The sequence below is a fragment of the Mesoplodon bidens genome (assembly GCF_964165515.1).
Source record: "Mesoplodon bidens genome assembly, chromosome: 9".
Lineage (NCBI taxonomy): Eukaryota > Metazoa > Chordata > Mammalia > Artiodactyla > Ziphiidae > Mesoplodon > Mesoplodon bidens.
The window spans coordinates 7,116,355-7,130,015 of record NC_138166.1 but is presented as its reverse complement, the minus strand read 5'-3'; the positions used below and the strand labels follow the sequence as shown (position 1 = coordinate 7,130,015).

The 13,661-nt window shown below is 35.5% G+C and overlaps 1 protein-coding gene across 2 annotated transcripts in view; it reads right to left on the bottom strand.

The window, feature by feature from the left end:
* MAGI2 (membrane associated guanylate kinase, WW and PDZ domain containing 2) overlaps nucleotides 1-13,661 on the bottom strand; it is a gene marked incomplete at its 3' end in the record, with an annotated part of 1,332,164 nt that overhangs the window by 938,091 nt on the left and 380,412 nt on the right. For both annotated transcript variants that reach the window (XM_081243891.1, XM_081243892.1), the window contains exon 2: nucleotides 4,216-4,332. In XM_081243891.1, coding sequence (XP_081100017.1) covers nucleotides 4,216-4,332 — 117 coding nt within the window. The remainder of the gene's footprint in view (nucleotides 1-4,215; nucleotides 4,333-13,661) is intronic.

Genomic DNA, 13,661 nt, shown 5'->3' with positions numbered 1-13,661 from the left:
AAAACAGTCCCTATAACATTTTAAGTCTGTTTCTATTTGCTTTTCCATGAAAGATAATCTAGTATAACAGAGAATTTAAAAAAATACATTAGAAGCCTTACAGTTTTATTCTTGAGAATGCTTCTTTTTAACATGGTTTAGTTATACTAACTTAAAGTCCTTAAATATGTAGAAACATCATTGTGAGTTACACCTCAATCAACTCTTCCATAAAAGTAATTTCTTTCATATCTTAAATCTATGTTTTTCATTTTATTTGCTTTTTATAGAAGAATTTAGGCCTTTAGCTTTATTGATTTTTGTCTTTTACTTGGCATATATACATTGGTATTTCTTTTGGCTTCAAATAAATTTAAAATATTTCCCAATAAAACAACTGAAAATATAGAATCAGTTCCTAAAGATCTTTTCTACATAATTCAGTTTGAAAGAATGATGAACTGATCTCATGAGGGCCTCTTTGTGTGTTTGTGTGTGTGTGTGTGTGTGTATACACACTCATGCTTACTATAGGCCCAACAGCCCTATTGTTATGACCAAGTCCTGCCTTCCATGCTTAGAGACACAACTTAAAAAAATATGTTTTTGAAGAATTATGTTCTGAGATAAGGTTCTTGGAAGACAAAATGCAAAGGCTAAGTGCAGGCACCCCTTGTTTATGGGGCAGGGAACACACTGATGGGATTTTACATTATATGCAGTTAAGGCCCAGTAGAGCTTTGGACTGACCACCACCCTCCTGTGCTTAGCTCAGAAATCAGCCAGCAGCCAGGCCCAGATTTCCTTCAGAGGGAGTTATAGGAGCTAAGTTGTTCACAATAAGATTTGGATGAGTACTGTGTGTGTGTGTGAGGGGATGGAGTCTCTGCAGCCCTCATCCCAGAACTCCCTCTTACTCACTAGGCACCAAGGAAATCCAGCTGCTTTCTTTTTAGTAGTAGTTGGTGGTGGTGGAATAATGTGGTGGCAGTAAGCAGAATTACTCTGTTGGGTCTCGTCTTACTAAAAAAGTTAAACCACCCAAACATAGTTACAAGTTAACAACAATTTTGTTTCTCTGACCTATTCCTGTTAGTAAGTTAAACAAGAGGTATACATATTAATGAATGCATATATAAAGGCAGAGGCAAGCTCTTCAAGAATACATTTTCCTATTATGGTACTGGGTACCGAAAACCAATGAGAATTATTTGACCCAAAGAATATGTAACAAATATCACTCCATACTCAAAGCCAATAGATATACTGGATACACATGTAAATTTCTAAACAATAGCAGGATTTTTCACATTTACTGACGTATCTTTGCTGCACACTCTTTGAAAACGTCTGAACATTTCATTAAAAGATACACTGAGTGAAGTTGCCGGATTGTCCAGGTCCAGTTCGTCAGTTAAAAAGTGATTACAGATAATATAAATTAGAATCACATCTATCTTAGATGTTTTTTTCACTTTTATGCCAAGTTAAGAGCATTGTTAGTGAATGGTATTATTGGAATTGGCTATTAGGAGTGCTGGCTACAAATTCAAAGAATAATTGATCATAATATTCATATTCATTAAGTTTCTAATCATCTCCTTTATAGGAGCTATTCAAGTATTTCTAATTGAATTTATGATCTTATACCAAAATCACATCACAAACCTCTTTATGTTTACTCACATAAGCCTAGTTATTTTACTTTTATATGTATTTTTCCATCATAGTATTTCTTTGGAACTCTGAAGAGAGATGACTTATTTAAGAAGTTAATTAACTAATGCAAAATTTACTCCTATTATCTTCATATTTAATTAAGACTTCTTATTTAGGTCATCACCTTAGCAAGGACTACAGGTATTCTTTTTTTATTTTTTTATATTTTTATTACAGGTATTCTTGAATGTCAGCCTCTTATCTATTTCCCTCAGCTTTTAAACGTAATAAAGTACCTGGATTCTTTATTCAGTATTTCAGATCTCCATTCTTTCATGTCACAAAAGATAAATTCACATAACTGCACTGACAACATCACAGTTTTGAAAATGCGTCCACCTGTTTCCTTATAAATAGTTCAGTCACTTACTTTAATCCATCTACCTCTGCCCATCACTCTAATGTCAAACTTACAAGCTTAAGAATGCACTTTCTCAACTTCTAGTTGTTGTTGTTTTTTTCAACATCTTTATTGGAGTATAATTGCTTTACAGTGTTGTGTTTGTTTCTGCTGTATAACGAAGTGAATCAGCTATATGCATACGTGTATCCCCATATCCCCTCCCTCTTGCGTCTCCCTCCCACCCTCCTTATCCCACCCCTCTAGGTGGTCACAAAGGACGGAGCTGATCTCCCTGTGCTATGCAGCTGCTTCCTACTAGCTATCTATTTTACATTTGGTAGTGTATAGATGTCAATGCTACTCTCTGACTTTGTCCCAGCTTACCCTTCCCCCTCCCTGTGTCCTCAAGTCCATTCTCTACATCTGTGTCTTTATTCCTGTCCAGCCCCTAGGTTCATCAGAACCATTTTTATTTTTAGATTCCATATATATGTGTTAGCATACGGTATTTGCTTTTCTCATTCTGACTTACTTCACTCTGTATGACAGCCTCTAGGTCTATCCACTTCACTACAAACAACTCAATTTCGTTTCTTTTTATGGCTGAGTAATATTCCATTGTATATATGTGCCACATCTTCTTTATCCATTCATCTGTCGATGGACACTTTGGTTGCTTCCATATCCTGGCTATTGTAAATAGAGCTGCAATGAACATTGTGGTACATGACTCTTTTTGAAGTATGGTTTTCTCAGGGTATATGCCCAGTACTGGGATTGCTGGGTCATATGGTAGTTCTATTTTGAGTTTTTTAAGGAACCTCCATACTGTTCAGAGTCCAAAAGTCTATTCACTTAACTAACACACACTCACAGAGAAGCATTTGGACTGACAAGATGTCAATCAATAAGCACTCTCATCTAGGAATGCCTGATAGTGGTGCCCTGGCATTTCTGTTTTGATGAACATTTAGTGCTAACAGTGGGAAGGGCCACCCCTCCTAAGATGTGTGTAGGTGAAAAGGGTTGGATGCTGAATTATCCATTTCACTTCTTCGTGTGTTTTCAGTATTTTGGTATAGTCACCCTTAATCCATACCTTTCACATAGTTCTGGTAGTTCAATCCCAGAAACTATATATATATATATATATATATATATATATATATATATATATATATATATATGCACATATACATACATACATATATATATACACACACATACATATATATGTATGAATGTATATGTATATATATACATGGTTTATTTGTTTCATTTATCTCAGCCAAGTTTTTCTTTCTTTAATATCAACCTTCCACTGCCCACATCTTTGAGTTTATTAAAGTTTAGAACAAAACTAAAACAAAAGGAACACACTCACAGATCAGAGTTTCCAGAGAGATTGGAAAGTTTCTGGAGGTCATGGAATCTACCTTGAAGGAAATTGATTTTGATCTATCTAGGATCTAGGATCTGGCTTGAAACGTCCTTGAATTGTCCTAAAGTAAATAGAAGATTCTCAAATGAGCTGAAGCAGGTACTAAAAAGTTGATTTGTGAATTTTATCATTTTACCAATTCCTCCCTTTTGAAGTAGCACCTGCTCATAATCAGGGATTGTTGTGAATTTTTAAACGTTGTATATTAAGAAATTTGTGCCCAACACTCAACGTTATCACTTTCTCAGAGTTACAGAACATTTAACTTTACTTTCCAATACATAATTTCCTTTCCACTTGTAAGACGCCCCTGCTGCAAACCAGTGATGAGATTGGGAGTTACTGTGTAGATTCCATCTATGAAATAGCTGTTTCAGCTAATGAATTGAAATTGCATTCTCTTGTCTCCCTGTGTGGAGTTCTACCCCAATTATGATTTATTCGGAAATCACCAACACCCTGGACTAGAATTAATATTTCTCCATACTAACTTGAGAAGTTAGGTTTTATAGCTTGAAAATCATGTCCCTTCTGGCTATGACATCATCATAAACCACACAACTGCAGTCACAAGCTTTTGCATTAAAACTTCCATATCTCAAATAAATTGTCTATTCCAAAAGTCCACCATTTAAAAAATCAGTGCAATTGAACTTTTCTTTTAAATTAAACAGTGAATACACAGTGAACATTTATCTGTTACCATAGGGAAAAAAAATTGCCTGTTACTCACATGGCACCGTGCGGAGGTAGAGGTTGTCACGAATGATTTGCTGAAGTTCGTGGTCCACAGAACCCTTCTGAAATCGTAAGTTGAGGTAGTGACGAAGATCCTTATCAACAATTCCCCCTAAAATAATACAGTTTCTTAATAAAGGATGTTGGAAAATATTTTAAGTATGTAATTTGATCTGTCATAAACATACTCATGAAGCCATTTAAAACGTGCATTATTTCACATTGCTCTTTTGACCTTCTGAAATATTTACTGCCCATAATAATAAAAGATAACATTCACTAAGATAATAATTGTCCACCCAGTCAGTGCTCAGTGTTTTACATGCACTCTTTGTTTTTCATTTAGAATGAAGTCTTTATTACGGCAAAGGACACATGGTACTCTTGAACTGAAGTCATACTAAAATGCCATAGTGTATCTCATTGCATGGCTAAAAAGACTTTTTTTTTTTTTTTTTTTACTTCCCACTCTCCCTTTCTCCCAGTCTTTCTGTCTTTTAATTTGACCATTCTAGGTATCTTATACAAGTGGAATTGTATAATATTTGCCCTTTGTGACTGGCTTATTTCACTTAGTATATCTTAAAGGTTTGAAAAGGTTTTTCAGTTATTTAAAGTTACTCTGGATTTAGATAAGTAGGGTGATAAAAAAGTTAAAAGAAAAAGAATTACAAATATTAATGCCTTACTACCTTTATAAAATGAATCAAAATAATGTATCTGCCATATAAAATATGTGCAGATGTTTTTAACTACAGACAATGTTTGAAAGACTAGGTATTTTTAAATTTTATTATTATTATTATTATTATAGAAGTAATAATTTTGAGTACATTTCTCATTATAATCTAATGAAAAACAAACTGGGCTACAGGTAAGAAAATCAATACTGTGAATTTATCAAAGATTATTTTCATATTTAAAGGTAATTATGTTAAATTATGAAGATTTATCTAAGGCCCTTCATATTCTTATACTTGGAAGAATGAATTATAAATCAAAATACTTATAAAAATATAAATAAGAATTTCTAAAACGCTGATCTTTTCAAACATATTAGGGTAATTGAGCCAAGACAAAGAATTAAAGATAGAGGAAATAAGATGTCTGTAATAGTTACAAAAATCATATTCTCTTCAAATCCTTTTGAATCTCAAAATTATAATTCATTATCAATTTATTTGCACCGCCATGACCACATAAAATAGCCTTATGTGGGCGTGCATATAAGCAACACAAACACCTTTTACACAAATAGTAAATATATTTGAAAACTATATATTGCTACATTTCTGAAGTTCCCATATTCATTGTTTCAGTTGCCTCTAATCTGCTGGCACAGCCTGAGCAAGATACCATATAAAATAGTATTTTTTTCCTTAAATCTAGAATTTTAATAAGAATTCTCCAAGAATGAACAAAACAAAAACAGTTTTTTTGTTGTTGTCGTTTTTGGTTTTTGTTTTGTTTTTACATATAATCTGTGTGTTTTTTTTTAACATCTTTATTGGAGTATAATTGCTTAACAGTGGTGTGTTAGTTTCTACTTTATAACAAAGTGAATCAGTTATACATATACATATGTTCCCATATCTCTTCCCTCTTGCATCTCCCTCCTTCCCACCCTCCCTATCACACCCCTTTAGGTGGTCACAAAGCACCGAGGTGATCTCCCTGTGCTATGCGGCTGCTTTCCACTAGCTATCTATTTTACATTTGTTAGTGTGTATATGTCAATGCCACTCTCTCACTTCGTCCCAGCTTACCCTTCTCACTCCCTGTGTCCTCAAGTCCATTCTCTAGTAGGTCTGTATCTTTATTCCTGTCCTGCCCCTAGGTTCTTCATGACATTTTTTTTTAATTCCATATATATGTGTTAGCATATGGTATTTGGCTTTCTCTTTCTGACTTACTTCACTCTGTATGACAGACTCTAGGTCTATCCACCTTATTACAAATAGCTCAATTTTGTTTCTTTTTATGGCTGAGTATAGTATTTTTAACTGAACTATCAAAATTCTTACTCTCCAAAGTTTCTCATATATTTTAGTCTATAGTATCAATTTACTTTTCCATCCAATATAATATGATAGCGGAAAACAAATGATAGGAGCTTGCACATGTTATTTTCCAAATTCAAAATCATTTTTTCAAAGAAGTGGAACACTCAGAAATGAAAGTCACTTGAAACCACCATCGCATATATCAACAATTACCTATTGTTTACAGCTCCATATGCCCTGTATTTCCATGGGTCTTAGACTTACTGACATCACACTGAATTAGTTAAAAATTAGAAATCCTGAAATTCTGAAGTTTTGTTTTCCTCCCTTGGTCTTTCCCAGTCAGAAAACATGTCTACCCTTGCTAATTCAATACAGCTGCAGAGCAATCACCATTCCTGACTGTTCTCAGCTGTCGTTTCTGCCGAGTTCTGAGTCTACAGATCCTTCATCACCTGTACTCCACCTCTCTTCTCTTTTTCTTTCTATCTAATATGTGGGACATGCCAAGGGATGAGATGTTTTCTGGCAGTCCAAGAAAATGCTAACTATAGAACAACATATGTAGTCTGTCCACTAAAGTAAGCTAGAATCACTCACCTAATATAACATTTATAAGCCCACATTTTGTAGTTCAAGATGATTCTTGCCCCTGAAAATACATTATCAATTTAAACCATTTCTTCTACTACAAATATACCACATTAGCCCTCTCAAAAGTTTATTTACCTAAGAAAACAACAACAACAACAAATGACTGTCTATTCATTCAATGACTGGATATATCTTTTTTGCCATGGAACAACCCGCTGAAGCTTCTGAGAATTAATATAAACTTTCTTTCGTTAACTAAAATGAATTGCCACATTTGTTTCAGAAGGTCTTTCTTGGCCTCATATTTCACAAATACTTTATCATCCTTCACAATTTATTGGAGCATTTTTCATGTAAGGCAATTTTATTTACCCACTACCTTATTATGGAAAATTCTGCTGGTTGCCTATCCAATATTCTTTCCTCTATTTTTTAAATTTAGAACCTTGATTTAGTTTCAGGCCCAAACATTCTCAGACCCAGGACATGGATCACGGTTGTCTGAAACTGTCATACAATCTAGTTCCCTACCTCCCTAGCTGCCCTTGCAGCTTCCAGCAGCTATGTCCTGGCCATGGAGACATAACACAGAAGGAGGGTTTTCTTATTCATTGAACTAGAGTTTATATCTGATATCAAGACCCTTCTCTTCCAGTCAATCTTGGCTAGACTGGGTATTCCTCTTTGGGACTTCCATGGCCCCTTTGCTCTCTAGGAGACTTGATATTCTGACCACAAAGGGAGATGGACAAGGGAAAAATCCAACATGCTAAGGATATTGTAGTAAAGTTAGAAACAGACTGGGTTCTGGATGGCTTCACTAAGCAGTTAAAATAATATTGGCAACTACATAACTTAGGATATCTTGTTATAAGAGAAAAAGGAAATACTCATTTTCTAAAACTATTATGGTTTCTGTTTGCAACTATACATGACCCCAATCAACATATTATATGTATAGAAATGTTTTGCATACATATGTATACATATTTTATGTATATATAAATACATACTTTTAAAGGCATATTTTTCCTTAATTAGAAATTTCACTTGAAGAAGGATTAAGCAATGGATAGTGGGCAATGGCTGAGCTGAAAAATAGAGCCTGGGTCTTAAGACTACCTGATTTCAGGTATATAAGTTAACATCTTAAAGCAAGCTAAAAAATAAAGAATGCCACATACTGAGTGTCCAGTAAATGTTATATATAATTAAAATAAAAAAATTAATCTTCTATCTTATTTGCCATAGTTATAATTTTTGGTTTTATCATTATTGTTTGTAGAGTTTCTGTTTTGTCATTTGTTAGTAATATCTAGATTTGGTAGCTTAGAAAATACCTACATCAATCATTCTGTCAAGCATAGCACTGCCAAGTTCATCATTGCATTGCATGCCTTAGCCATTGTATCCTTCAAAAAAATTGAGTGGTTCTTGCTTACTATTATATTTTAAAAATTATTGAGTTATTTTACTTAACTGTGAAAAAAATTATTTTCTTTATTTTACAAAATAAAATAGTAGATTAAAATATATAATACCTTCTCAAATTACACATTTGCCAAAAAGAGATCTGGGAAAAATATAAAGCCTATGATTCTGCTTCTAAATAACATGTACCTAATTTTCATAATCTACAGTCTGAAGACCATACTTCTTAGTCCAAAGTAGTCAACTATTTTCTCAACATGACCCCAAACAAGCTTTTCAATCTGATATCAAAGTATAACCTAAGAAGAACCCTTAGGAGAGAACTTAATCCAAACTCTTCATTTGCAAATGAAGAAAGTGAAGCTCACACAAATTATTTGGCACTGGGCTCAGAGCAAAGATGGGGTGGGGAGTGGGAGAAGAATCAGGGAGCAAATCCAATAGATTATTTGAGGAGAAAACTCTAAATGTTACTACTTGAAAATGGTGTGCATCTCTATAGTTTCTATACTTTTCAGAAATGCTCCCAGTAGAACTGCTTTGTTCCCTCCCCTGCTTGAATGCCCAGAAAGAGGAAGCAAAGGAAGAAGTTACAGCTTGGCTCAGATGGACAGAATCTTCTTGGCATATTCCTTAAGAAAAATTGTTTGTTCTAGTCATGTAGCCAAAGCCAGACAATCTTCCTAAGGTTGAGGGACAAATACACCAGGCTCTATATTGTTTGTGCCAAGAGTCTGATTGCTAATAGCTGGCGAGAGTAGTCCCATCCCTCATTTCTGGGCATAACCATTGGCTCAAATTTTCCCGTCCCTTGAGTCAACTGTTTCTCATATCAATATGCACCTTAAAAACTTGTAAACTGGGGAGAGTAATTCACTGATTGGTATGGTGCTGGGTGTGTATGAAAAAGAAGATGGAGATGAGCAGCAAGCCAAAGTCTGGTTCATTCTGATGTAATTTATTCATCCTGTGCTTTAGCCAAATGAGGCTATTCTAACATTCTACTGACCGTACTTATTCTTCCTTCTCTATACCTCATTTTTTTTTCCATTGCATTCCATAAAATTCTGAAGTGGGCATTTGATTTTTGTTTGTTTGTTTGTGCTTTATTTTTTTCACCCATATTTATGCTTTACCTTATGATACCTTCTTTTGGTAACAGTACCCTGATTTCCCTTTTCAAGTCACTGTATCTCTCTCATTCTGTATAAATGTAGTCAGGCTTTTAGTCAGTTTCCCTGTTCTCTCTTATCCAATTAAAGTTTCTTTTCCAGGAGTTGTCTTTATAAGTGGAGTTACCCAAAGATGTGCATGCATCCTGAAAGTAGCACCCTGAAAAATCTACCCATCACTTTTGTTTCCTGGACATACAGAATTGCCCCTTTCCATGTTTTTCTAGCCAATTTCTTCAACTTCCCCTTTGTTGTTTTCAACTAAAAAACATCACAGATAAGAAAGCCCTCCCTTTGATACTACCAGTGGAATTCATATCCGTCCTTCAACTTAAAATTATCCTCCCCTTGGCCTTCCTTGTGATCTTTTGGCCAGAAGTCTTCTCCCTCCTCTGAACTTCCATGTCCTGGTTACCCTTCTTAAATACCTGTACATTCTAACAGGCCATATAGTAACTAGTGGATCTAATTTAAGTTATGTATTAAACTGTAAGCTCTCCAGGACAGGGAATTTCCTAATCATTTTATATCTTCTCCCCTCTCCTCACTTCAATCTCTAAAGCAGTGCTTTCTTAATATAAGCGGCCCTGAAATGTTTGCTGAATAAATAAATCACAAATGCTATAGTGGACAGAATGCTAGATTACAGATTTGGAAACTGAGTTTTTTTTTTTTTTTTTTTAACAGGCTCCGGACGCGCAGGCTCAGCGGCCATGGCTCACGGGTCCAGCCACTCCACGGCATGTGGGATCTTCCCGGACCGGGGCACGGACCCATGTCCCTTGCATTGGCAGGCCGACTCTCAACCACTGTGCCATCAGGGAAGCCCAGAAACTGCATTTTAATTACCACTCCAACACATTCATTGAGTGGTCTTGCGCAAATCATTTAATCTTTTCTGGGTCTCATTTTTCTTACCTGTAAAAGGTGGTTCCATTTGTGTTGCTATAACAGAATACCATTAGACTGGGTGCCTTAAACAACAAATATCTATTTCTTACAGTTCAGACACCTGAGAAGTCCAAGATCAAACAGCTGGTAGATTGGGTGCCTGATGAGGGTACACTTCCTGGTCTGCAGATGGCCATCTTCTCCTTGTATCCCCTACGGCTGAGAGAGAAATCATCTCTCTAGTGTTTCTTCTTATAAGGGTACATAGCCCATTCATGAGAGTTCCACCCTTATGACCTAACTACTTCCCAAAGGCCCAACTTCCTAAGACTTTCACAATGGGGGAGTTAGGACAAAAACATTCAACCATAACAATATTTGTAGAACCAAATAAGGTCTCTGCTAGATCTAAATTCTATATTTCCATATAAACTATTTACTAAATATTTCTTACAGTTTGGAGTTTTTTGGTAATCAGACAACCAAATTATTTTATCGTTAGTTATAATTACAGATCACAAGTTAGTTATAGCCCATAGGAAATAAAGGCATGGAAAACACTAATTTAAAAAGCTATCTGAACCCCAATGTTCACAGGAGATTATTTACAATTGCCAAGATATGGAAGCAACCTAAGTATCCACCAGCAGACGAATGGATAAAGAAGATGTGTGTGTGTGTACATACATTATATATGTATAAAATGTATGTATAAAATGTAATGCTACTCAGCCATTAAAAAAATGAAATTTTGCCATTTGCAGCAACATGGATGGACTTGGAAAGCATTATGCTAAGTGAAATAAGTAAGGCAGAGAAAGACCAATACTGTATGATGTCACTTATATGTGGAATCTAAAAAATACAAGAAACTAGTGATTATAACAAAAAAAAGCAGACTCAAAGATATAGAGAACAAACTAATGGTTACCAGTGGGGAGGGGCAATACAGGGGTATGGGATTAAGTGGTACAAACTACTAGATATAAAATAAACTACAAGGATATATTGTACAACATGGGGAATATAGCCAATATTTTATAATAACTATAAATGGAGTATAACATTTAAAAATTGTGAATCACTATATTATATACCTGTAACTTATATAATATGGTACATCAAGTATACTTCAATTAAAAAAAAGAAAAAAAAAAGGCTTCCCTGGTGGCGTAGTGGTTGAGAGTCCGTCTGCCGATGCAGGGGACACGGGTTCGTGCCCCGGTCCGGGAAGATCCCACATGCCGCTGAGCAGCTAGGCCCATGAGCCATGGCCAATGAACCTGCGCGTCTGGAGCCTATGCTCCGCAATGGGAGAGGCCACAGCAGTGAGAGGCCCGTGTATAGAAAAAAAAAAAATCTCAAAACCCTCCTTTCACAAGGAGAGTTAGATGGAACACTCCCAACTCCAATACCCTGGTGGGAATTCTTGCTGCTACTCTCAAAGATTCCTTAGTGCAAGGATGGGTTAGGAGTGAGCAGAAGAGTAGCAGACTATTGGGAGATAAATTCTTTATGCTCTTGTACAAACAGTTATGGGACAATGAACATCTTGCTAATATATCTTCTTATAGCTCTCCTCAACCCAAACTCTCTTTTTCTTAGGAGGGCCTCAGTCCTAGTTTATTCTGAAGTCCTGCCTGTCTCAGTTTATACTGCCATCAGCCATTTGGTCTGATTTCACTATAAAATGGGCTGAAATTTCTTTGCCATTTAGAAGCAAATACAAAATCAGTTTGAGATTTCCCTGGCATTAAAAAAATCTGAAATGCCTTTCCCCACAGAATTTGTAAGCCGTAAACCCTTTTATCTATTCCCCACCCCTGGCTCCAATACATAAAAACATATAGACCTTGTAGGAAAGACAAGGACAGGGGGTAATAGTGAAAAACTGAGTATTACAAAACCTGGAATGTATCTTCAAATTTCAGAAGAAATCTAGGTTCACATAAGTCACTTTAGATATGTCATTCAAGGAACAGGATATGTGTGTGCATGCACACATGGGTGCCTGTGTGTTAGAGGAGTTGAAGTGGGTGGGCAATGAGGAGGAAGAAAATAGCCATTGGGGGCTATTACAGTGATGGTGGAGAAAGGACCAGGGAAGATCTCTTCATCATTCTTATGTTTCTGGGTTGTAACTACTCGCATCTCTGAAAGGCAGGGCCCTGATCTGACTCAGGAGAGAAATGAAAAGCAGAAATTAGGTTCAAGAGACGGAACTCACACTATATGTGAGACTGCAGTGGAAAGGGAAGTGGGGAGGGAAACCTTCATGCGTTGGAAGTTGGAAAAGAAAGCTATGCCTGTTGCCAAGTGGCTAAGTGTGCTATGCTCCCAAGTGATTGGAAGGGGAGTATATGAGTCAAGCAGGAAGGAGTCAAGGACCCTGAAAGTGAATTATATTCTAATGGACTTTCACTGAATTATAAAACTCTGGCTATTTATACACTTGCCAGATATAGTGCTATAGACTAGTAAACTCAATTATCTAGACCTGAAGGCAATAAATTAAAATTTCCTAAATATTCATTTTTAGATTTCTGTGGCTGTTATCACCTCTAGAAATATAGGGAAGACTGAGCCAAGAACAGGAAAGAAGAAAAAATATACATTTAACCAAAGGCATTCTTAATTGCCTTCTGTCCATAGTACATATAAAATTACATCTAAAATTATATATGATTTTTGAACTGATAAAAGTGTATTTAGACGTTGCCATCTTCAACAACCACAACTCATCCCTTAAAATTGTCTCCAATGAAAGCCTACTAAAAATATCTTTTTGAAGTAAACTTTCATTTTTACTGAACTATTACTATTTGTTCTTAACAAATTTTATGAAAATGTTTCGTGACTATTTACCTAGGAATACATTTTGAAATCAAGAAAAAATTAGATGCTACAAACTTCATTAGAAATGAATTTTTACTTCAGTTAGGGGAAGGATGATAGCAGAGACGAGAATAAGAATAAATCTGAAAAGGGATAAGAAACACACACACACACACACACACACACATGGTGCATGATATCACATTTTGGGACGGTGTTCAAGTGGTAATTGTGTTGAAGGGAGCTGAAGATTAACTACTTCCTATGGGCAGGCCCAAGAAATAAAAAAGATTTTTATTCTGCCCAATGCCTAACTTTATCACAGAGCATTACTATTATATTATGAAAATTGGTGGATAGGAAGAACAAATTTTGCTAATCTCCATTTATGACAAACTTCATTTTCCTGCCTAATACAATTTTTATTCTTTAAAGCCTAGCACAGTGACTTATAATTGCTTGGAATTCAATAAATATTGTTGAATTACATTCCTAATCAATTGATGACAAACAAT